Source organism: Rhinopithecus roxellana, chromosome 6 (assembly GCF_007565055.1).
Source record: "Rhinopithecus roxellana isolate Shanxi Qingling chromosome 6, ASM756505v1, whole genome shotgun sequence".
Classification (NCBI taxonomy): Eukaryota; Metazoa; Chordata; class Mammalia; order Primates; family Cercopithecidae; genus Rhinopithecus; species Rhinopithecus roxellana.
In genome coordinates, this window is record NC_044554.1 from 77,949,483 (window position 1) to 77,974,615 (window position 25,133).

General features: G+C 52.7%; 1 protein-coding gene across 1 annotated transcript in view; it reads right to left on the bottom strand.

The window, feature by feature from the left end:
* The window catches only part of ZAN (zonadhesin), a 64,016-nt gene that overhangs the window by 20,826 nt on the left and 18,057 nt on the right, over positions 1 to 25,133 (bottom strand). The window contains exons 14-32 of the mRNA XM_030932772.1: positions 23,250 to 23,434; positions 18,895 to 19,036; positions 18,590 to 18,709; positions 17,407 to 17,531; positions 16,718 to 16,863; positions 14,572 to 14,715; positions 13,026 to 13,136; positions 12,746 to 12,915; positions 11,260 to 11,462; positions 10,165 to 10,306; positions 9,583 to 9,830; positions 8,828 to 9,008; positions 8,110 to 8,221; positions 6,934 to 7,028; positions 4,837 to 5,013; positions 3,064 to 3,272; positions 2,692 to 2,836; positions 653 to 900; positions 395 to 559 (exon numbers count right to left, since the gene is read on the bottom strand). Of these exons, the coding sequence (XP_030788632.1) occupies positions 395 to 559; positions 653 to 900; positions 2,692 to 2,836; positions 3,064 to 3,272; positions 4,837 to 5,013; positions 6,934 to 7,028; positions 8,110 to 8,221; positions 8,828 to 9,008; positions 9,583 to 9,830; positions 10,165 to 10,306; positions 11,260 to 11,462; positions 12,746 to 12,915; positions 13,026 to 13,136; positions 14,572 to 14,715; positions 16,718 to 16,863; positions 17,407 to 17,531; positions 18,590 to 18,709; positions 18,895 to 19,036; positions 23,250 to 23,434 (3,068 nt within the window). The remainder of the gene's footprint in view (positions 1 to 394; positions 560 to 652; positions 901 to 2,691; positions 2,837 to 3,063; positions 3,273 to 4,836; positions 5,014 to 6,933; positions 7,029 to 8,109; positions 8,222 to 8,827; positions 9,009 to 9,582; positions 9,831 to 10,164; positions 10,307 to 11,259; positions 11,463 to 12,745; positions 12,916 to 13,025; positions 13,137 to 14,571; positions 14,716 to 16,717; positions 16,864 to 17,406; positions 17,532 to 18,589; positions 18,710 to 18,894; positions 19,037 to 23,249; positions 23,435 to 25,133) is intronic.

Below are 25,133 nucleotides of genomic sequence, written 5' to 3' on the forward strand. Positions count from 1 at the left end.
AGACTCTCCTGCCTCAACCTCCCCAGTAGGTGGGATTACAGGTGTGCACCATCACCCCTAGCTAATTTTTTTAATCTTTATTTTTAATAGAGACAGAGTTTCACCATGTTGGCCAGGCTGATCCCGACCTCCTGACCTCAGGTGACCCACCTGCCTTGGCCTCCCAAAGTGCTGAGATTACAGGCGTGAGCCACCACGCCCAGCCAGAATGGTTTTTCCTGGAAACACTCTTGTCCATCCTACACAGAAAGGCGCTCACCACCACTGCCCTGCTCCATCCTGAGGAGTGGCCTCTTTGGGCAGGCACGATGTGAACACTGCCCCCATATCCCTGCCAGCCATCAATCTCCCTGGGGCTGCCTCCCCAGCTAGCAGAGCCAGATGTTTTCCTCACCTTTCCATAGTAGGTTGTGGGGAGTTCAATCTCTAAGAGACGATTCCCGTCAAACTTGACTTGCACCCCGATCTTGATGTTAACAATGGTGTAGATGCTGCTGGACTTGACACTGACCCCGGGGATCTGGGAGATTGCGGGGAGGGTGACCTTTTTGCTGTTGATCTAAACAGGAGGACAGTGATGGTGAGTAGGAGCAGGGACCGGAGTCCCCTCCCCAACACTCCCTCCCAGGCCCAGCCACCACACCCCGCTTACCAGCACATGGCGGCCCTTCTGCAGGGTGACCTGGGCATCATAGATGTCAATGTAGACCTCATGAAGGCGGAAAGCCTCAGTTCCACCTTCCTCCTTCTCATGCTTGGCACTGATCTTGAAGAACGGCAAGGCCATGGCGGGGTGGCACACTTTCACCAGGACGTGAGGGCAGGCGTCCGGGATAGAATGGTTGCTACCATCAAAGCTCATGTAGTGGGACTCCCCTGGGAGCTGACACACTCCCATACCTGGGAGGACAGAGAGACAGCTGGGCTATGATGTTCCTCTGGCAGGGACAGGGTCCCTGGGAAACTAGTCCTGGGTTCTCCCTGCCTTCCAGAAAAGAGTCAAGACCCCAGGTCCGGCTGTGCGCAGTGGCTCATGCCTCTAATCCCAGCACTTTGGGAGGCCGAGGCGGGCTGGTTTGAGACCAGCCTGACCAACATGGTAAAACCCCGTCTCTACTAAAAAAATACAAACAAACAAACAACAACAAAAAAAATAGGGTGTGGTGACATGTGCCTGTAATCCCAGCTACTTGGAAGGCTGAGGCAGGAGAATCGCTTGAACCAGGGAGGCGGAGGTTGCAGTGAGCCGAGATTGCGCCACTGCACTCCAGCCTGGGCGACAAAGACACTACCTCAAAAAAAGAAAAAAAAGGCCGGGCGCGGTGGCTCACGCTTGTAATCCCAGCACTTTGGGAGGCCGAGGTGGGTGGATCATGAGGTCAGGAGATCGAGACCATCCTGGCTAACACGGTGAAACCCTGTCTCTACTAAAAAGGCAAAAAATTAGCCGGCGTGGCAACGGGCGCCTGTAGTCCCAGCTACTTGGGAGGCTGAGGCAGGAGAATGGCATGAACCCGGGAGGTGGAGCTTGCAGTGAGCTGAGATCACGCCACTGCACTGCACCTGGGCGACTGAGTGAGACTCTGTCTCAACAAAAAAAAAGAAAAGAAAAAAAAAAAACCTGGGGCCAGGGTTAGGAGGCATGAAGTTTATGGGTGGAGGGGGGCATGATTCTTTGGAGGAAGGATTTTTTTTTTTCTTTTTTGAGACATGGTCTCTCTCTGTCACTCAGGCTGGAATGCAGTGGCATGATCATAGCTCACTGCAGCCTCAAACTCCTGGGCTCAAGCCATCCTCCTACCTCAGCCACCAGAGTATCTGGGACTACAGGCATGAAGTACCCTATTCAACTAATTAAAAAAAATTTTTTTTTAGAGACAGGGTCTTGTTCTGTTACCCAGACTGGTGTGCAGTGGCAAGATCATAGTTCACTGCAGACTCTAATTCCTGGGCTCAAGAGATCATCCTACCTCAGCCTCCCAAGTAGCAGGAACTACAGGTACAATGTCTTTAATTTTAATTTTTAATTTTTTAGTTTTTATTTTTTGTAGAGATGGGCGTCTCACCATGTTGCCCAGGCTGGTCTTGAACTACTGGCCTCAAGTGATCCTCCGACTTCAGCTTCCCAAAGCACTGGGATTACAGGCATGAGCCACCATGCCTGGCCTCCAGGGAAAGATTTATTTATTTAGAGATGGAGTTTTGCTCTTGTCACCCAGGCTGGAGTGCAATGGCGTGATCTCTGCTCACTGCGACCTCTACCTCCTGGGTTCAAGCAATTCTCCTGCCTCAGCCTCTCAAGTAATACAAAAATTACAGGCTAATTTTTGTGTTTTTAGTAGAGATGGGGTTTAGCCATGTTGGTCAGCCTGGTCTTGAACTCCTGGTCTCAAGTGATCCGCCCGCCTTGGCCTTCCAAAGTGCTGAGATTACAAGTGTGAGCCGCGGTGTCCAGCCCCAGGAAAGGATTTATAATACTCCATCTAAGTTGATGGCCGCTACAGGAGAAGGATGGGTGAGTCTCTCTTCTCAGCAGTTGGAGGTCATCTTTCCCACCGGAAGCTCTTCGTTGCAGCAGAGTTATGAGCCAAAACCTGAACCCCAGTGCTACAGGCAGCAGGGAGTCTGTTGGGGAGTTGGGAGAGCTGGCCTCAGGGCTGTGGGGTCCCCCTATCACTGTGGTCCTCCTACCTGAGACCCGACAACGGAGTAGCCCATCCAGGGCCCAGCACATCTGGTTGGGTTTACAGGTGCTTTGGAAGCAGGTGATGTTGTTGTGGATAGAGCAGGTGCAGAGCCTGGTGCAGGTGTCCTCTGTGTACCAGCGCTCCCCAACCTGTGGGCCACAGGGACCAGCAGAGCCAACAGAAGGTTAGAATCGGGAGATGGGCTGATGTCCTGGTTGAAGCTGGCTGTAGCATCTGGCCTTCCTCCTCGTCCCCCAGCCTTGGCCAGCCCTGCCCCTTCCAGGTTCTGAGCCTTCCTCCTGCCTCCCCTGAGCTTGCCCTGACCCCAAACATGTGGGCCTGGAAAGGGCAGGGCCCCTGCTACCTGGCCTCTCACCGGATGGTAGGAGCCTGCTGGGTCGGTGCAGCCACACTGGCCAAGGGGCACGCAGGAGGTTCCACTCAAGATGTAGCCTTTCTGACATTCGCAGCTCTCAGCACAGGGCAGTGCTTTGGGGCAGTCCCTCGGGTCGTTTATGCTGCTGCAGGTGGCTGGGCAGGGGCTGCCACAGGGGCTATAGCTGCTGCCAGGTGGGCACCTCATAGCTAAGGAAAATGAGAGCATTAGGAAGAGTGGGGTGGCATTTCCAGCCCACAAACCTTGGGGCATCAAAAGCTCCTAGTAGTGGCTGGCCATGGTGGCTCACACCTGTAATCCCAGCACTTTGGGAGGCTGAGGCAGGTGGACCACCTGAGGTCAAGAGTTCGAGATCAGGCTGGCCAACATGGTGAAAACTCATCTTTACTAAAAATGCAAAAATTAGCTGGGCGTGGTGGTGCACGCCTGTCGTCCCAGCTACTTAGGTGGCTGAGGCACGAGAATCTCTTGAACCTGAGAGGCAGAGGTTGCAATGAGGCAAGGTCAGACCACTACACTCCAGCCTGGGCGACAGCAAGACTCTCAAAAGCAAAAAACCAAAAAAAACAAACAGACATAAAATCTACCATTTAATACTCTTTTTTTCTTTGAGACAGAGTCTCACTCTGTCACCCAGGCTGGAGAGCAGTGGTGTGATCTTGGCTCACTGCAAGCTCCGCCTCCCGAATTCACACCATTCTCCTGCCTCAGCCTCCCGAGTAGCTGGGACCACAGGCGCCCGCCACCACGCCTGGCTAATATGTTGTGTTTTTAGTAGAGACGAGGTTTCACCGTGTTAGCCAGGATGGTCTCAATCTCCTGACCTCATGATCCACCTGCCTCAACCTCCCAAAGTACTGGGATTACAGGCGTGAGCCACCACGTCCGGCAACAATTTTTAAATGTATACTTCAACAGCACTAAGTACATTCATATTGTTGTGCTGCCATTACCACCATCCATCACCAGAACTTTTTGTTTTGTTTTGTTTTTCAGTCTTGTTTTTTGTTTCACTCTTGTTGCCCAAAGTGACAAAGGCTGGACTGCAGTGGTGCGATCTCCGTGCACTGCAACCTCTGCCTCCCAGGTTCAAGCGATTCTCCCACCTTAGCCTCTCGAGTAGCTGGGATTACAGGTGCTCACCACCACACCTGGCCAATTTTTGTATTTTTTTTTTTTTGAGATGGAGTCTCGCTCTGTCGCCCAGGCTGGAGCACAGTGGCCGGATCTCAGCTCACTGCAAGCTCTGCCTCCCAGGTTCACACCATTCTCCTGCCTCAGCCTCCCGAGTAGCTGGGACTACAGGCGCCCGCCACCTCGCCCGGCTAGTTTTTTGTATTTTTTTTTTTTTTTTTTAGTAGAGACAGGGTTTCACCGTGTTAGCTAGGATGGTCTCGATCTCCTGACCTTGTGATCCACCCGTCTGGGCCTCCCCAAAAAAAATACAGTGCTGGGATTACAGGCTTGAGCCACTGCGCCCGGCAATTTTTGTATTTTTAATAGAGACAGGGTTTCGCCATGTTGACCAGGCTGGTCTCCAACTCCTGACCTCAGGTGATCCGCCCACCTTGGCTTGAACACAGGAGGTGGAGGTTGCAGTGAGCCGAGATTGCGCCACTGTACTCCAGCCTGGGCAACAGAGCGAGACTCCATCTCAAAGAAAAAAAAAAAAATAGAATTTAGAGGGAGAAAGGGAGGGCAGAATTCTGGAGGGTTCCTACAGGCTGTGGGAACAGGTGGCCAGTCACTCACGGCAGAAAGTTCTGTTCCGCCAGGCAGGAGCCTGGCCAGCCCGGGCACACAGGGACGCGTAAGCCTGCAGGGAGCGGCACAGGGCCGTGGTGTCGCCCCTGGTCCCACACTGGCCATGCACGCAACTGGCAAAGCTGGACTGGGGAGGCACCACCTGATGACATTGAGAGAAGGGTCCTGCAGGAAGAGAGAAGGCAGGTGAGCCAGGGGAGGGGCCAGGAAGGAGCAGGGTGAGCCAGGGGATGGGCCAGGAAGGATCAGGGCCATGTGGCTTCCCTGGGGGCTGATTTGACATCCACTTCAATCAAAACCTGGATTTTCCCACCAGGCACAGTGGCTCACACCTGCAATCCCAGCATTTTGGGAGGCCGAGGCGGGCAGATTACTTGAGGTCAGGAGTTCAAGACTCACCTGACCAACATGGTGAAACCCAATCTCTAGTAAAAATACAAAAATTAGCAGGGCATTGTAGAGGGCACCTGTAGTCCAGGCAACTCGGGAGGTTGAGGCAGGAGAATCTCTTGAACCCAGGAGGCAAATGTGGCAGTGAGCTGAGATAGTGCCATTGCACTCCAGCCTGGGCAACAAATTGAGACTCTGTCCCAAAAACAAAACAAAATGAAACAAAACAAACAAAAACCCCGGATTTTCCAGCCTGAGCAATATGGTGAAACTCTGTCTCTACAAAAATTAGCTGGGCATGGTGGTGCACACCTGTAGTCCCAGCTACTCGGGAGGCTGAGGCAGGTGAGCTATGATTGTGCCATTGCACTCCAACCTGGGCGACAAAGAATAAAAACAAAACAAACAAACAAACAAAACCCAGATTTGTGTGGTGGCTCCCGCCTGTAACCTCAGCACTTTAGGAGGGCAAAGCAGGAGAATCACTTGAGCCCAGGAGTTCAAGACCAGCCTGAGCTGCATAGCAAGACCTCATCTCCAAAATATTAAAAAATTAGGCTGGGCACGGTGGCTCATGCCTGTAATCCCAGCACTTTGGGAGTCTGAGGTAGGCGGATCATTTGAGGTCAGGAGTTCAAGACCAGTCTGGCCAACGTGGTGAAATACTCAAAATACAAAAACTAGCTGGGTGTGGTGGCACAGGCCTGTAATCCCAGCTACTTGGGAAGCTGAGGTGGGAAAATAGCTTGAACCTGGGAGGCGGAGGTTGCAGTGAGCCGAGATCACGCCATTGTACTCCAGCCTGGGCGACAGAGCGAGATTCCAACTCAGAAAAAAAAAAAAAATTAGTTGGGCATGGTGGTGCATGCCTGTGGTCCCAGCTACTCTGCAGGCTGAAGCGGGAGGATTACTTGAGCCCAGGAGTTCAAGCCTGCAGTGAGCTGTGATCGTGCCACTGCACTCCAGCCTGGGCAACAGAGTGAGACCTTATCTCTAAAAAACAAGAAAAAAGAAAAAACGGCCAGGCGTGGTGGCTCATGCCTGTCATTCCAACTACTTGGGAGGCCAAGGGGGAGGATCCCTTGAGGTCCATAGTTCGAGAACAGCCTGGGCTACATAGTGAGACTCCCCCATCTCTATTAAAACTTTCTCTTTTTTTTTTGAGACAGAGTCTTGCTCTGTGGCCCAGGCTGGAGTGCAGTGGCACAGTCTCAGCTCACTGCAACGTCTGCCTCCCAGGTTAAAGCGATTCTCCTGCCTCAGCCTCCTGAGTAGCTGGGACTACAGGTGTCCGCCACCAGGCCCAGCTAATTATTTGTAGTTTTAGTAGAGATGGGGTTTCACCATGTTAGCCAGGCTGGTCTCGACCTCCTGACCTCATGATCTGCCCTCCTCAACCTCCCAAAGTACTGGGATTACAGGCATGAGCCATTGCACCCGGCCTATTAAAACATTTTTGATAGAAAAAAAAAAAAAAAGAAAGAAATCCCGGATTTATCTACTGCCTGAGACACAAATACAGACCCATCAGTCATAGGTCCCAAGAAGGTGACCACTGGCTGGCCCTGTGTTCCCATTTGCCTCCCTCGTGCCTTTCCATCTGTTTCTGGTCTTGTTTCTCCCTCCCTGACTAGACTCCCTCCCCAGTCTCCTGTCCTTCAGGGAGGAAAAAGGGCCAGCAGGGGCATGTGTTACCCTGAGGGTTTATTAAGATCGCACAGTTCTTGTTCCAGGCATCTGCCATGCTGTTCTCCTGGCAGCTGGAGGGCTTGCCACCCACAAGGAAACAGCTGAATGAGGAGAGAACAGAAACTGAGGGCTACAGGCTGGGCACAGTGGCTCATGCCTATAATCCCAACACTTTGGGAGGCCAAGGTAGGAGGATTGCTTGAGACTAGAAGTTCAAGACCTGGCTGGGCAACATAGTGAGATCCCATCTCTACACAAAACTTTTAAAAATTAGCCGGGCGTGGTGGCATGTGCCTGTAGTCCCAGCTACTCAGGAGGCTGTGGTGGGAGGATGGCTTGAGCCCAGCAGCTGGAGGCTTCAGTGAGCTATGATTGCACCACTGCACTCCAGCCTGGGCAACAGTGCAAGACCGCGTCTCAAGAGAAGAAAAGAAAAAAAGGAAAGGAAAAAGGGAAGGGAAGACCTGAGGGCCTGAGGAACCATCTCCCAAACCGAAGCAAAAGTGGACAAGGGTCTGGGCGTAGTGGTTCACACCTGCAATCCCAGCACTTTGGGAGGCCAAGGCAGGCAGATCACCTGAGGTCAGGAGTTTGAGACTAGCATGGCCAACATGGAGAACTCCTGTCTCAAATAAAAATACAAAAATTAACCGGGTGTGGTGGAGAGCACCTGTAATCCCAGCTACTTGGGAGGCTGAGGCAGGAGAATCACTTGAACCTGGGAGGCGGAGGTTGCAGTGAGCCAAGATTGTGCCACTGCACTCCAGCCTGGGTGACAGAGCGTGACTCTGTCTCAAAAACAAAACAAAACAAAAAGTGGACAGGGAAAGAGAGAGGGATACAGGAGAAGAGGACAAAATGGTGCCCTCAAGTGGGAAGGCCAGGAGATGCAGCAGGAAGGAAAAAGGCTAGACCTCAGGGTGAACTCAGGTGGACCCTCCAAAGAGATCACTAAACTTAGGAGAAGTCAGCAGGCGTGGGCGTGGGGGCGTGGGAGGTCAGAACAGCTTCTTACCAACTCCAATCTTGGAGAGTCTAAACAGGAGAGATTGCCAGTTTCCGGCCAGTAGGGAGGTACAGCACAGAGGGAGTGGGGACACACAAAGGACACTTCCAAGCTGCTCCCTGAGGCCTTTCCCTGGCCCAGCCCCTCCTGCCTGGCTCCCCCAGCCCCCAGCTCACCCAGGTTCAGAGGATTCAGGTAACTTCCAGGCTGCCCCCAGCTGCACGGAATCGCCCGCAGGCTTTCTGTCAGGGCGCTGGTTGTCATCCAAGCTGTTGTTGTTGTAGTTCCCTGGAGGAGGGAGTCGTTAAAACAGGCAACAAAGGCCCCCCAACAGGCCAGGCCCCAGGGCCACCATCCTCCTGGCCAGAAAAGGCACCCTCACTCTTCACTCTGCATAGCAAAGTTAACCCTTTCTGTCTCTTTTGCTTTTTCTTCTTTTTTGAGATGGAGTCTTGCTCTGTCACCCAGGCTGAAGTGCAGTGGCATGATCTCGGCTCATTGCAACCTCCGCCTCCCAGGTTCAAGCGATTCTCCTGCGTCAGCCTCCCGAGTAGCTGGGATTACAGGCGTGCATCACCATACCTGGCTAATTTTTGTATTTTTAGTAGAGACAGGGTTTCACCATGTTGGCCAGGCTGGTCTCGAACTCTTGACCTCAAGTGATCCACCCTCCTCGGGCTCTCAAAGTGCTGCATTTACAGGCATGAACCACAGTGCGCGGCCCCTTTCTGTCTCTTTATCTCCATCTTCCCTTAACTCCTACCTTCATGCCTAATGTCCTCAACCAATTAGTCAGTTGACAAGTACTTAGAACACCTCACAGAGATGTGGGGGGACCAGGTCACACGCCTCCTCATTGCCCCAGCTTTCCCTGCAGGTACCCAGGAAACTCACCGCACAGCCCACAGAGCTGGCCGCCATAGGAGGAGGGGACTGTCACTTCCACCAAGTGGCTCCCATCGTAGCGAACTTGGAGCCCAAAGTTTGTGTAGAGGAGGACAAAGTTGCTGCTGAGCCTTATGGTCACCCGGCCTTGTGCAGGCCACACAGGTAGGGCCACCCGATGGCCATTCAGCTTCAGAGGCAGGGAGGACGTAGAAAGGAGAGTCAGGAAGGAACTTGGGTTAAAGTCAAGGACGGGGGCTCATGCCTGCAAACCCAGCACTTTGAGAGGCCAAGGCGGGAGGATTGCTTGAGCCCAGGATCTCGAGATCAGCCTGGGCAACATGGAGAAACCCCGTCTCTACAAAAAGTAAAAAAAAAAAAATAGCCGTGCAGGTGGTGAGTGCCTGTAGTTCCGGCTACTTGGGAGGCTGAGGCGGGAGGATCACTTGAGCCCAGGGAGTCAAGGCTGCAATGAGCTATGATTGCACGAGTGCACTCCAGCCTAGGTGATAGAGCAAGACCCTATCTCAAAAAAAAAAAAAGCTGTGAGGGGGGAGCAAAAAACTGGGAGCAGGAGGGGCTAGTGCCGGTGGGCATTTCACAGAGGGAGGAGGGAGTCCAAGGAAGAGGGTCTGGGTCAGCTGCAGGTGCCTCCCAGGTGCTCTAAGGAGCCAGAGAGGTGGGCATGTGGGCAAGGAGGGGCACAGGAGAGAAGCAAGCAGGCTGGGTGTTCAGGGTCCAGGAGGCAGGAGGAAGACACCCACCATGACCTTACAGCCTCTGAGCAGTGAGATGCTGAGGTCAAAGACCGTCACGTGGACAGCTTTGATGTAGGAGACCTCCAGGTTCCCCCCGCGGTTCTCGTTGGTGGCGCTCACAACAAAATAGCTGTCTTGGGACCTGGACCAGCAAGGCCGGGTCAGGACATAGGTGCAGGTGCCCATGAAGTGGTGCAGGGCGCCATCGAAGGTCAGGTAGTGGGGGTCGCCCGAGGCCGTGCAGGTGGCGGCACCTGCGGAGGAGAAGATGGAGTTCACAGTCTCACTGCTCCACTCCCCGGAAGCTCTGACCCAGAGCTGCCATACTGGCGAGTCCACATTGTCATGGTCCCCACGGCCCACCCGCAGGTGTGGTGTCTCCCTAGGAAGTGTGGTTGGCTTGGTTTGGAGCTGCCGAAGAGAAACACTGACGTCCCCAATCTCACCCTCTGGGTCCTTGACAACGCTGCCCCTCCTAGGCCTTGGTGGAGACTCAGCTGTCTGGGGAAGCTGCTTTGGGCAGGACCCATCACCTTGCCTGGCGTTGCCTGGGCAGCCCCTGGCTCACCTTCCACCCTGACGGCTCACCTTGGGCATGGCAGCCATAGATACCATTCTGCAGGCCACAGAACTCCTGGGCCCTACACCTCCAGGGCTGGCAGCGAATTCTGTTGTTGCTTTCACAGACGCACAGCTCTTTGCAGCCCAGCTTGTACCACCGCTCCCCTACCTGGGGAAAGACAGCAGGGAAGGAAGAGACAGTGGTTTGTTTTGATTTGTTTGTTCCCAGATCTGACACCAGAGCCCACCAGAGCTGTTCAGATCACTGGCTTAATCGTGGGGAGACATCCTCTCTTCCTGAAGCTCTGAGATTCGCTGCAAAAGCTCGGCATCCATTCATTGCTTCAGTCACTTCATTATTTCTGGGTCTGTTCATCATTTCAACCAAAATTGATCTATCCGAGGCCAGGTGTGGCGGCTCATGCCTATAATCCCGGCACTTTGGGAGACCAAGGTGGGCAGATCACTTGAGGTCAGGAGTTTGAGACCAGCCTGGCCAACATGGCAAAATCCCATCACTACTAAAAACACAAAACTCAGCCTGGCGTAGTAGTGCGTGCCTGTAATCCCAGCTACTCAGGAGGCTGAGGCAGGAGAATCACTCGAACCCAGGAGGCAGAGGTTGCAGTGAGCTGAGATCGTGCCACTGAACTCCTGTCTGGGCAACAGAGTGAGACTCCGTCTCAAAAAACAAACAAACAAACAAACAAAAAAACCAAGGTCCAGGTGTGGTGGCTCATGCCTGTAATCCCAGCACTTTGGGAGACCCAGGTGGGCAGATAACGAGGTCAAGCGATCAAGACCATCCTGGACAATATGGTGAAACCGCCCCCTACCCTGTCTCTACTAAAAATTCAAAAATTAGCTGGGCATGGTGGTTTACGCCTGTAGTCCCAGCTACTCGGGAGGCTGAGGCAGGAGAATTGCTTGAACCCAGGAGGCGGAGGTTGCAGTGAGCCGAGATGGTGTCACTGCACTCCAGCCTGGGGACAGAGAGAAACTCTGTCTCAAAAACAAAACAAAACAAGAAACAAAAAGAAAAGAAAGAGCTTGCAGGGGTTGTGAGAGCAGGGAGCAGGCCCTTTCTGGCTGCAGGGCTGAGAGGTCCACGCAGCCGCTCACCTTGAAGTAGCTGCCTGCAGGGTGGAGGCACCCACATTGGGAGCGAGGTACGCACTCGAGGCCACTGAGGACGAAGCCTGGATTGCATTCACAGGCCTCCACGCACCGGTCTGAGCAGAACATGCCGGTGAATCCTGAATGGCAGGTGTCAGGGCATGGCTTGGCACACAGAGAGTACTTGCTGTTGGGCGGGCAAGCCATTGCTGGTGGAGGGAAAAGCTTGGGTGAGGAGACAAACAAGCCACGAGGCCAGGTGGGAAACAGGAAAGACACGTTCGGAAGGGTCCCAGCTCCAGGCTTCTGGCCAGTCTCGAGAAGAGAGAGTGACTGTGAGAAGCTTCCCCAAGAAGCCTGGCTGGCTCCCTGGGGCTGCAGGGCCAGCACTAAGGCACCTGCCCTGAGAGCCTTAGATAGACCTATGGTGGGAACAGACGGACCCACCACTGGTAACGTTGCTGTGAAAACATGCCCCAGGTGAGCTGTTGGCCCGCAGGGGACCAGGGCCACCTGTGAGGTCTGAGTCAGGGGATAGACCTGCCCTGAAGCAGCTTCCCCAAAGAGCTGGGCCACACCAGGAGCTGGGAGGCAGCCTCGTTGCCTCCCCTGCCTAGGGCCTGTACCGTGTGCCTGCATGTGATGACTTGGCTGCACAGAAACACTTTTTTTTTTCTTTTTTAAAGACAGAGTTTCACTCTTGTTGCCCAGGCTGGAGTGCAGTGGTGCAGTATCTGCTTATTGCAACCTCCACCTCCTGGGTTCAAGTGATTCTCCTGCCTCAGCCTCCCAAGTAGCTGGGATTACAGGCGCCCACTCCCACATCCAGCTGATTTTTGTATTTTTATTTATTTATTTATTTATTTATTTATTTTTTATTTATTTATTTTTTTGAGACAGAGTCTCGCTCTGTAGCCCAGGCTGGAGTGCAATGGTACGATCTCAGCTCACTGCAACCTCTGCCTCCCGGGGTCAAGCAATTCTCTGCCTCAGCCTCCTGAGTAGCAGGGATTACAGGCGCGTGCCACCACGGCCGGCTCATTTTTGTATTTTTAGTAGAGACAGGGTTTCACCATCTTGGCCAGGCTGGTGTCGAACTCTTGACCTCGTGATCCACCCACCTCGGCCTCCCAAAGTGCTGGGATTACAGGCGTGAGCCACCGCACCCAGCCTATTTTTATTATTTTTTGAGATGGAATCTCACTCTGTCACCAGGCTGGAGTGCAGTGGTGAAATCTCGGGTCACTGCAACCTCCACCTCCCAAGTTCAAGCGATTCTCCTGCCTCAGCCTCCAGAGTTGCTGGGACTACAGGCATATGCCACCATGCCTGGCTAATTTTGGTATGTTTAGTAAAGACGGGGTTTCGGCGTGCTGACCAGCCTGGTCTCGAACTCCTGACCTTCTGATCCACCGCCTCGGCCTCCCAAAGTGCTGGGGTACAGGTGTGAGCCACTGCGCCTGGCCTCTCCCCTGCATTTGGCACAACTCACGGCAGAAGTGGGGTTCCCTCCAGGGCTTCACAGCATGGCCTGCGTCCTGGCAGGTGGTAGTCATGGTGGACATGTGTGTGCACAGCAAGTGCTGCAGTCCCTGGAATCTGCACATATCAAGCATGCAGCTGTCGAAGAAGGAAGTGGCCTTCACATGCAGCAGGCATGTCCTACAGGGAGAGACCAAGTCAGGGGGACTGGGGTGGATGGGGCCAGACCCTTGGAGGAGCCCAGGTGCCAAGCACCGCCCCTGCATGACCCTGCCTGCCCTCCTTCATACTCAAACGGGCCACGGGTGTCGACCAGCCGTCCACAGAATCCTGGCCCTGACATGCTGCTCTGCAGAGATGAATCACAAGACGGGGGATTCACCACCTGGTGCTTCTGACACCTGCAAGAGAACCACCCCAAACGCCCTAAAGACAAAGACTCACTTCCAGCTCAGCCCTAACCCAGCAGGCAGCAAGGCTGGCAGGCCGGGTCCTGGTTGGCGAACCAGCCTGTCAGCTGGGAAACCCCTCCCAGAGGATGTCTGAACACCGAGCCCTGGCCAGACACTGTGGGAGGCCGAGGTAGGGAGAATCGCTTGAGCCCAGGAGTTCCAGGCCAGCCTGGGCAACACAGTGAGAGTCCATCTCTACAAAAATAAATATGAAATTAGCTGGGTTTGGTGGCACACATCCATAGCCCCAGCTACTCAGGAGGCTGAGGTGAGAGGATCAGTTGAGCCCAGGACTTGGAGGCTGCAGTGAGCTGTGATTGATCCACTGCACTCCAGCCTGGGTGACAGAGCAAGGCCCTGTCTCTAAAAACAAACAAACAAACAAAGAAGAATATTGAGCAACTGAAAGAACAACTTGAAGTCTCCAGGGTAGAGAGGAGAAAGGGGCAATGCCAGTCATTTTAAAAGGGAGGGCACAGGCTGGGTGCGGTGGTGCATGCCTGTCATCCCGGCATTTTGGGAGGCCAGGGCAGGCGAATCACCTGAGGTCAGGAGTTCGAAACCAGCCTGGCCAACATGATGAGACCCCGTCTCTATTAAAAATACAAAAATCAGACAGGTGTGGTGGCGTGTGCCTATAATCCCAGCTACTTGGGAGACTGAGGCTCGAGAATCACTTGAGCCCAGGAGGCAGAGGTTTCAGTGAGCTGAGATTGCGCCACTACACTCCAGCCTGGGTGACAAAGCAAGATTCCATCTCAAAAAAAAAAAAAAAAGTTGGGGAGGGCCAGCAGCCTGGTCAACATAGTGAGACTTCCCATCTCTACCAAAACATTTTGTTAAAGTTAGCTGGGCATGGTATAATCCAAGCTACTTGGGAGGCAGAGAAGGGAAGATTGCTTGAGCCTAGGAGTTTGAGGCTACAGTAAGCCACGATCGTGCCATTGCACTCCAGCTTGGGAGACAGACGGGGATCCCATCTCAAAAAAAAAAAAAAAAAAAACGGGGTGGGGGAGGACTGGGCATGGTGGCGTGGTGGCTCACACCTGTAATCCCAGCACTTCGAGAGGCCAAGGCAGGTGAATCACTTGAGGCCAAGAGTTTGAGACCAGCCTGGCCAACATGGTGAAATCCCATCTCTACAAAAATAAGAAAATTAGCCGGGCGTGGTGGTGGGCGCCTGTAATCCCAGCTACTCAGGTGGCTGAGGCAGGAGAATTGCTTGAGCCTGGGAGGTGGAGGTTGCAGTGAGCTAAGGTCACACCACTGCACTCCAGCCTGAGTGAAAGAGGGAGACTCCATCTCAAAAACAAAAAAGAGAGAGAGCATGCCAGGAAGGGGACGGGACCCTCCCAGAGCCCCTGTGGGAGGGCTCCTTGCTCACTCCTGGTCCTCGTCCTGGTCCGTCTGCCAGCTGTTCCCCAGCTCCTCCTTGTCTCTTGCTGGGCTGCCGTCCGACTTCAGGTGGTCATTGTCACTGTTGCCATCATAGTTTCCACACAAACCACAGAGTTTGCCAGAGTAGGTGCTGGGGGAACAGGAGAGGAGCTGGCGTTAATGGAGAGAAGGAGCCTCCGTCCTCGAGGCAGAGAAGGCAAGGAACTGAAGTCCAAAAGCAGAGGGCGTGAGGAGGATGAAGAGGTGCGGACTGGACAAGAGGACCCCATGGCTCTCCCCCAAGCCTCCTTCCCCTCTGTTCATTGTCCAGCCACAGCAAACTCCTTGCTGGCCCTAAAACACTCCCGCCTTATTTATTTATTTATTTATTTATTTATTTATTTTTATTTTACTTTATTATTCTTTTTTTCAGATGGAGTCTCTCTCTGTCACCCAGGCTGCAGTGCAGTGGTGCAATCTCGGCTCACTGCAACCTCCGCCTCCCAAGTTCTAGCGATTCTCCTGCCTCAGCCTTCCGAGTAGCTGGGATTATAGGCACACACCACCATGCCCAGCTAGTTTTTTTGTATTTTCAGTAGAGATGGGGTTTCACCATGTTGGCGAGGCTGATCTCGAACTCCTGACCTCAGATAATCTGCCTGCCTCGGCCTCCCAAAGTGCTAGGATTACAGGTGTCAGCCACTGTGCCTGGTCAAATTATTTATTTATTTATTTTAGAGATAGGGTCACCCTCTGTGGCTCAGGCTGGAGCGCAGTGGTGCAATCTCATCTCACTGCAGCCTCCAACTCCTGGGCTCAAGCGATCCTCCCACCTCAGCCTCCTAAGTAGCTGAGACTACAAGCAAGTCCCGCCACAACCAGCTAATTTTGTTTTTTATTTTTTATTTTTATTTTTATTTTTTTGAGACGGAGTTTCGCTGTGTCGCCCAGGCTGGAGTCTAGTGGCGCGATCTCGGCTCACTGCAAGCTCCGCCTCCCGGGTTCCCGCCATTCTCCCGCCTCAGCCTCCGAGTAGCTGGGACTACAGGCGCCCGCCACCTCGCCCGGGTAGTTTTTTGTATTTTTAGTAGAGACGGGGTTTCACCGTGTTAGCCAGGAGGGTCTCGATCTCCTGACCTCGTGATCCACCCGCCTCGGCCTCCCAAAGTGCTGGGATTACAGGCTTGAGCCACTGCGCCCGGCTGTTTTTTATTTTTTAAGAGACAGGATCTCACTATGTTGTCCAGGCTGGTCTGGAACTCCTGGGCTCATGATCCTCTTGCTTTGGCCTCCCAGCGTGCTGAGGTTATAGGTGTAGGCCATTACGCCTGGCTGATATTTAAATTTTTTTGTGGAGATGGGGTCTCACTATGTTGCCCACGCTGGTCTGGAACTCCTGGCCCCAAGGGATTGTCTCGCCTCAGCCTCGCAAAGTACAGAGCTACAGGCGGGAACCCCTGCACCTGGCTGCTATAAATTATTTTTATAAAGTCTTTCTTTCACTGGGCACAGTGGCTCACCCCTGTAATCCCAAGACTTTGGAAGGCTGAGGCAGGAGGATCACCTGAGGTCAGGAGTTTGAGATAAGCATGGCCAACATGGTGAAATCCCGTCTCTACTAAAAATACAAAAATTAGCTGGGCATGGTGGTGCATGCCTGTAATCCCAGCTACTTGGGAGGATGAGGCAGGAGAATCGCTTGAACCTGGGAGGCAGAGGTTGCAGGGAGCCGAGATAGCACCACTGCACTCCAGCCTGGGGAAGACAGCGAGAGATCCTGTCTCAAAAAAAAAAAAAGAAAAAGAACCTTTCTTTCCCTTGTTTTGTCCATCTGGGGAGCCACTCTTCCTTTGAGAATGGGACCAGGTGTCTGCCCTTCTGAAAGCCTCCAGAACTCACTAGTGCTCCTTCTAGCACATCACCAAAGCATGTACAACCATCCTGCTATCTATCATATGCCCCGAAACCATTTTCTCCTGTCTCCTGGTCCAAAGAGAGCCCTGCCACTTAAGCAGGGTGCTTCCCACCCATCAGGAGATGCATAAAGGATCAAGTAGTGCTGCCAGGGATGGAAGGGGAGTGGGCAGGGTGGGCACCAGGAAGAAGAGGCAGCAGGAAGAAGTGGCAGCTGCCTGGCCGGGACACTGCCTCACCTGGACACAGTCACATACAGCTGCTGGCCACCATCCCATCTCACCCGCAAACCGAACTCCGTCTGCAACTCCACAAATCTCCCGCTTGCACCCAGGAAGACGCCTTTAGAGGGTATGGCTGGGAGAGTAACTCGCTGACCCTCAACCTGGAAGGCAGGGCAGAGGCAAGAGACAGAGAGACAGATCTGGGGGTCAAGGACGACCCCAGCAGACTTCCATTTCCATGGCTGGAAGGCAAGACACCATCCACAGCAGCCTAACAATCTAATCCACCAGGAGTGGACTGGGGCTTCCTCACCATTGTTTTGTTTTTGTTTTTAAGAGACAGTGTCTTACTATGTTGCCCAGGCTGGAGTGCAATGGTGCAATCACAGCTCACTGCAGCCTCGACCTCCCAGGCTCCAGCAATCATCCCACCTCAGCCTCTGGAGTAGAGGGGACAATAGGCAAGTGCCACCACACCAGGCTAATTTTTTCTATTTTTAAAGAGACAGGGTCTTGCTATCTTGCCCAGGCTGGCTTCAAACTCCTGGCCTCAAGCAATCCTCCCACTTTAGCCTCCCAAGGAGCTGGAATTGCAGGCCACTGTCCTGTGGAATCCCATCTGTGGGAGGGTTCAGGGCCTGGAAGGGTCAGCCAGGACACACAGTCAGACCCTACAAGGATGGTGGGGGCAGAATGGGGCTCACCAGAGTACGTCTGCCCTTAAGCAGGGTGACAGTGGTCTCGGGAAGGGTCACGTAGACTTTGCTTAGGCAGGACACGCCTTCCTGTCCCTGCTCCTCATTCTTGGCTGTCACCCTGAAGAATGGGTCTGGGTGGGGAGAAGAATGAAAAGAGCCCAGTGGCTCATTTCTCAACATCCGTCACGAGCAGTGCCCTGAGCCCAGCGCCGCAGGGAGAGATGAACGCCACAGAGACACTGGCCCCAAAGTCCAGTAGAGAAGGCCAGACCCACACAGGAGCAGACCACGACTGCCTCTGTCAGAAGAGCCTGCAGCCGCAACATGTCTGGCTCCGTTCAGTGGCTGGAACATCCTCCAGGGCGTCTGTGCTCCCCAGTCACTGCCTTCTTTTTTTTTTTTAAACTTTATTTATGTATGTATTTATTTATTTTTCAAGATAGGGTCTCACTGTGCTACCCAGGCTGGAGTGCAGTGGTGTGATCATAGCTCACTGCAGCCTCCAACTCTTGGGCTCAAGTGATCCTCCTGCCTCAGCCTCCCAAGTAGCTGGGACTATAGGTGTGTCCCACCACACCCAGCTGAATTTTTAATTTTTTTTTTTTTTTTGAGATGGAGTTTTGCTCTTACTGCTTAGGCTAGAGTGCAGGAGTGCAGTGGCGCAATCTCTGCTCACTGCAACCTCTGCCTCCCGGGTTCAAGCGATTCTCCTGCCTCAGCCTCCCTAGTAGCTGGGATTACAGGTGCCTGCCACCATGCCCGGCTAATTTTTTATATTTTTAGTAGAGATGGGGTTTCACCATGTTGGCCAGGCTGGTCTCAAACTCCTGACCTCAGGTGAACCACCCACCTTGGCCTCCTAAAGTGTTGGGATTACAGGTGTAACCACTGCACCCGGCCTGATTTTTAATTTTTTTTTCATGGAGATGAGAGTCCTGCTGTGCTGCCCAGGCTGGTCTGAAACTCCTGGATTCAAGTGATCCTCCTGCCTCAGCCTCCCAAAGTGCTGAGGTTACCAGTGTGAGCCACTATGCCCGGCCTTCAACCCTCACCTTACAGAAGAACTTGCTCCTATTTTGCCTCTCCCCCATCTGCGCCCTGCCCCTTCCTGCCACCCACCATGCCTCATGCCCAGCAGCGCTGCCCACAGACCCTTCCCCCAGACCACGGCAGCATCTCCAGGGCCTACCTGTTGAGTTGCCACAGGGTTGGGCCAAGATGTAAGAGCACCTGCCCATGAAGCCAAAGTGCCTCCCATCAAAGGTGACATAGTGAGGATCTCCGTAGACCAAGCAGGTGGCAGTGCCTGCTGGGAGGGGGAAAGAACAGGCGAAGCTGCTTCTGTGGCCCCTTCAGGCTGGACCCCACACGCCGGCCCACCCGCTGCCTGGTGGCAGGCCCCCGTTCCTCTGCTCAATCGAGGGATTGGCATCCTGGCGTCACGTCCACTCCAACAGGCTGGCAGGCAGGGACAGCATGGGGAGGGGCTCTCACCATAGGGGTGGCATCCGTACTGGCCATTCTTAAGCTGGCACACAGTGTGTGTCCCGCACTGAGAGATTTGGCACTCGACCCGACTCCCTGGCCAACAGCGGCAACGTTCTGTGCAGTTGGGGCTGAACCACTCTGCCCCAGGCTGGGAGAAAGGGATGTGAGGTCACATGGTCATATAGCTCCTAGAGTCCTTCTCCCTTTTCTTTTCTTTTTCTTTTTTATATTTATTTATTTATTTGAGATGGAGTCTTACTCTGTTGCCCAAGCTGGAGTGCAGTGGTGCAATCTCGGCTCACTGCAACCTCCACCTCCCGGGCTCAAGCAATTCTCCTGCTTCAGTCTCCTGAGTAGCCGGGACTACAGATGACCATTACTATGCCCAGCAAATTTTTTGTATTTTTTTTTGAGACGGAGTCTCGCTCTGTCGCCCAGGCTGGAGTGCAGTGGCCGGATCTCAGCTCACTACAAGCTCCGCCTCCCGGGTTTACGCCATTCTCCTGCCTCAGCCTCCCGAGTAGCTGGGACTACAGGCATCAGTCACCTCGCCTGGCTAGCTTTTTGTATTTTTTAGTAGAGACGGGGTTTCACCGTGTTAGCCAGGATGGTCTCGAACTCCTGACCTCGTGATCTGCCCGTCTCGGCCTCCCAAAGTGCTGGGATTACAGGCTTGAGCCACCGTGCCCGGCCAAATTTTTTGTATTTTTAGTAGAGATGGGATTTCTCCACGTTGGCCAGGCTGGTCTCAAACTCCTGACCTCAGGAGATCCGCCTGCCTTGGCTTCCCAAAGTGCTCAGATTACAGGCATGAGCCACTGAGCCCGGCCCTTCCTTCCCTCTTTCCTTTCTTCCTTCCTTCCTTCCTTTCTTTTCCTTTTTCCTTCCTTTCTTTCTCTTCGTTCCTTTCTTCCCTCCTTTTTTCTTTCTTTCTTTTTTTTTTGGATGGAGTCTGATCTCAGCTCATTGCAATCTCTGCCTCCCAGGTTCAAGTGATTCTCATGCCTCAGCCTCCTGAGTAACTGGGAATACAGGTACCCACCACCATGTCCAGCTAATTTTTGTAGTTTTAGTGGAAACGGGGTTTCACCATGTTGACCAGGCTGGCCTCGAACTCCTGACCTCAGGTGATCCACTTGCCTCAGCCTCCCAAAGTGCTGGGATTACAGGCGTGAGCCTCCATGACCAGCTATTCTTCCTTTCCCTCCGCCGTGCCCGGGAGAGAGGCTGCCGTCCCATGCAGACCTGACCTTCCTCATGTGATTCCTCTCCCCACCACCTACTTGATACTTGATATTCTCACCACGACAGCACATTTGCACGCGCTTTTCTCTCCTCCCAGAACGCTCTCCTCTCCTCCCACTTGTTTTTGTTTTTTAAGAGACAGGGTCTCACTCTGTTGCCCAGACTGGAGTGCAGTGGTGCAATCATGGCTCATTGCAGCCTTGACCCCCTGGGCTCAAACCATCCTCCTGCCTCAACCTCCTAAGTATATGGGACTACAGGAACATGCCACCATGCCCGACTTTTTTTTTTTTTTTTTTTAACATTTTGGAGAGATGGAGTCTTGCTATGTTGCCTAGGCTGGTATTGAACTCCTGAGCTCAAGTGACCCTCCTGCCTTGGCCTCCCAAAGTGCTGGGATTATAGGTGTGAGCCACCGCACCCAGCCTTATGTCTGACATTTTTTTTTTTTTTTTTGAGATGGAGTCTCGCTCTGTTGCCTAGGCTGGAGTGAAGTGGCACGATCTTGGCTCACTGCAAGCTTCGCCCCCGGGTTCAAGCGGTTCTCGTGCCTCAGCCTCCCGAGTAGCTGGAATTAAAGGTGTGCACCACCATGCCTGGCTAATTTTTGTATTTTTAGTAGAGACTTGGTTTCTCCATGTTGGCCAGGCTGGTCTCGAACTCCTAACCTCAGGTGATCTGCCCACCTTGGCCTCCCAAAGTGCTGGGATTACAGGCATGAGCCACCGCACCCGGCCAATGTCTGTCTTTACCCAACATCTTAGTCCTCCCATGAACGCTCTCATTCAATAAATACTTGTTGAATGAAGGAGTAAACCAAGACCCCCATTTGTGTCTCTGAATCTGAGAGCATTATGAGGGCAAGGACCACAACCTATCCATAGCAACCCCAGGGCCAGGAGAGTAGAAAGTACTACATAGGCTGGGTGTGGCGGTTCACCACGTCGGGAGGCTGAGATGGGAGGATGGGTTAAGCCCAGGAGTTCATAGACCAGCCTGGGCAACAGAGCCAGACCCCATCTCTACCAAAAAAAAAAAAAAAAAAAAAAAAAAAACCTTTGAAGAAAGTACTAAATAAACATTTCTTGAATGCATAAATGAACCTATTAGAAGTGAATACAGCTGGGTGCGGAGGCTCACGCCTGTAATCCCAGCACTTTGGGAAGCCGAGGAGGGTGGATCGCCTGAGGTCAGGAGTTCGAGACCAGCCTGACTAACATGGAGAAACCCCACCTCTACCAAAAATACAAAATTAGCCGGGCATGGTGGCTCATGCCTGTAATCCCAGCTACTTGGGAGGCTGAGGCAGGAGAATTGCTTGAACCCGGGAAGAGGAGGTTGTGGTGAGTGGAGATGGCGCCATTGCACTACAGCCTGGGCAACAAGAGCGAAACTCTGTCTCAAAATCAAACAAACAAAAACGGCTAGAATGGTTTTTGCATCAATAGAGGACTGTGAGTGAATAGTTTGCCCCCCTCCCCAAAAAAGAAAAAACAAAATAAAAGTGAATACACGCCTCCTAGGGCAGAGGGAAGAGCCTCTTAGTGCCAATGGTTGTAACACATCTTTCTGCCCAGGCTGATCTCAGCAGCAACTCAGAGAGACCCAGGAGACTGGTTAAAGGGGGCAGGGGAAGGAAATAATAGTCCCAAAAGGGACAAGTAGAAGCTGTAATGTCAACGGGAAGAACACCTGGAGCTGAGAAGAGGCTCTGGACATTAATGAATTACTTAATGCACATTTTGTTGTGGTTTTTTTTTTTTTTAGAGACAGGGTCTCTCTGTCACCCAGGCTGGAGTGCAGTGGTGCAATCATAGCCCACTGCAGCCTCAAACTGCTGGGCTCAAGCAATCCCTCCATTTCAGCCTCCTAAAGTATTGGGATTACAGGTGTGAGTCACCGTGCCAGGCCCTTTAATGCACTTTTAATTAATAGGTTGCATATATTTATCATAAATTACTAACGATAATAATTAACACTTATTAAGTAATTGTATGTGTTAGGATTTAATTTCATCTTTACAATAATCTTATATGAGGTAGAAAATCTTATTGTGTACACTTTATAAATATGGATAAAAGATTTAAAGAGGTAAAGAATGTATGGTGAGGCCGGGCGCGGTGGCTCAAGCCTGTAATCCCAGCACTTTGGGAGGCCGAGACGGGCGGATCACGAGGTCAGGAGATCAAGACCATCCTGGCTAACATGGTGAAACCCCGTCTCTACTAAAAATACAAAAATCTAGCCGGGCGACCTGGCGGGCGCCTGTAGTCCCAGCTACTCAGGAGGCTGAGGCAGGAGAATGGCGTGAACCCAGGAGGCGGAGCTTGCAGTGAGCTGAGATCCGGCCACTGCACTCCAGCCTGGGCGACAGAGCGAGACTCCGTCTCAAAAAAAAAAAAAAAAAAAAAAAAAAAAAAAAAAAAAAAAAAAAAAAAAAAGAATGTATGGTGAAACCCCATCTCTACTAAAAATAACAAAAATTAGCCGGGCGTGGTGGCGTGAGCCTGTTATCCCAGCTACTTGGGAGGCTGAGGCAGACAATTGCTTGAACCTGGGAGGTGGAGGTTGTAGTGAGCTGAGATCGTGCCACTACACTCCAGCCTGGGTGACAGAGCGAGACTTTGTCTCAAAAAAGAAAAAACTAAATGTGCCCAGCCAGACACAGTGGCTTATGCCTATAATCCCATCACTTTGGGAGGCTGAGGCAGGAGGATTGCTTGAACTCGGGATTTCAAGACCAGCCTAGGCAACATAGTGAAACCCTGTCTCTACCAAAAATACAAAAATTAGCTGGGCACGGTGGCATGTGCCTGCAGTCCCAGCTACTTGGGAGGCTGAGGTGGGAGGATCACTGGAGCCCGGGAAGTGGCGGCTGCAGTGAGCCACTATCACGCCACTGTACTCCAGCCTGAGCGACAGAGCGAGACCCTGTCTCAAAAAAAAAGAAAAGACTAAATGAATAACTTCGCTGTCGTGTAACCATTGCTTCTGAGCTGACCCCTTGGGACTATCCAGTGATCCCCGTTCCTTCACCTGGGGAGCAGATGGAGCTGGAACCCAGGTGTTCTGCCATCAATCTCCCTCATGGGACCACAGCATCCCGAGGGGCTTACCTTATAGTAGTTGTTGTTGTAGAAGCAATTGCAGGAAGAGGCCTGGATGCAGTGGTTGTCACTAAACAAAAAGCCAAGGTTGCAGACACAGCCCCCCCGACAGAGCGGCCCACAGCTAGGCCTGGGACTCTTGCACGAAGCAGGACAAGCACAGGATTCGTAGTGTGCATTTGGGGGGCAGCGCTCTAAGGAGAAAACAGCCTCTGTCATGCTTTCATTCCACAGCTTTCTCAGGGAGTCTCCCTGTCTCTCCTCTACCCCCAAACTCAAGTTCTTCTCTAGGAAACAGGACCGTATTATTCAGCCATAAAAAGGCCTGAAGGCTGGGTGTGGTGGCTCACACCTATAATCCCAGCACTCTGGGAGGCTGAGGTGGGAGGACTGTTTGAGGCCAGGAGTTTGAGACCAGCCTGTGCAACGTAGTGAGACCCCATCCCTACAAAACAAAATTAAAAATAAAACAATTTTAGGCTGGGCACGGTGGCTCACACCTGTAATCCCAGCACTTTGGGAAGCCGAGGCAGGCGAATCACTTGAGGCCAGGAGTTCAAGAACAGCCTGGCCAACAGGGCGAAACCCCAGAGCCGGACACAGTGGCTCACCCCTATAATCCCAAGACTTTGGGAGGCCGAGACTGAAGTGTAATTACAGGATTACACCCCTGTAATCCCAGGACTTTGGGAGGTCAAGACCAGCCTGGCCGCCATGGTGAAACCCCGTTTCTTTTTTTTTTTTTTTTTTTTTTTTTTAGAGATGGAGTCTTGCTCTGTCACCTGGGCTGGAGTGCAGTGGCCGGATCTCAGCTCACTGCAAGCTCCGTCTCCTGGGTTCACGCCATTCTCCTGCCTCAGCCTCCCGAGTAGCTGGGACTACAGGCGGCCGCCACCTTGTCCGGCTAGTTTTTTGTATTTTTTAGTAGAGACGGGGTTTCACCATGTTAGCCAGGATGGTCTTGATCTCCTGACCTCGTGATCCGCCCGTCTCGGCCTCCCAAAGTGCTGGGATTACAGGCTTGAGCCACTGCGCCGGCCTGTGAAACCCCGTTTCTACTAAAAAATACAAAAATTAGCTGGTCCTGGTGGTGCAGGCCTGTGGGCCCAGCTACTCAGGAGACTGAGGCAGGATAGTTGCTTGAGCCCCGGAGGCAGAGGTTGTAGTGAGCTGAGATCACGCCACTGCCCTCCAGCCTGCGTGACAGAGCGAGACCCTGTCTCAAAAATATAAACAGGCCGGGCGCGGTGACTCAAGCCTGTAATCCCAGCACTTTGGGAGGCCGAGGCGGGTGGATCACGAGGTCGGGAGATCAAGACCATCCTGGCTAACACGGTGAAACCCCGTCTCTACTAAAAATACAAAGAACTAGCCGGGCGTGGTGGCGGGCGCCTGTAGTCCCAGCTACTCGGAGGCTGAGGCGGGAGAATGGGGTGAACCCGGGAGGCGGAGCTTGCAGTGAGCCGAGATCGCGCCACTGCACTCCAGCCTGGGCAACACAGCGAGACTCCGTCTCAAAAAAAAAAAAAAAAAAAAAAGACATTTTTTTTTTAAAGGAATGAAGTCCTGATGCATGCTACAGTATGGATGGCCCGGAAAACATTACACTCAGTGAAAGAAGCTAAACACAAAGGCTCACATATTGCATGATTCCATTTGTATGAACTGTCCAGAACTGGCAAATCCATGGATAAAGGAAAGAAATTTGTGGTTGCCAGGGGCTGGGGGAAGGGGGAGTGAGGACTGCTAATAGGTACAGGGTTTCTTTTTGGAGTGATAAAAATGTCTGGATTAGAAAGTGATAATGGTTGCACAACCTTGGGAATATACTAAAAACCATAGAATTGCTTTTGCTTTTTTTTTTTTTTTTTGAGACGGAGTCTCGCTCTGTCA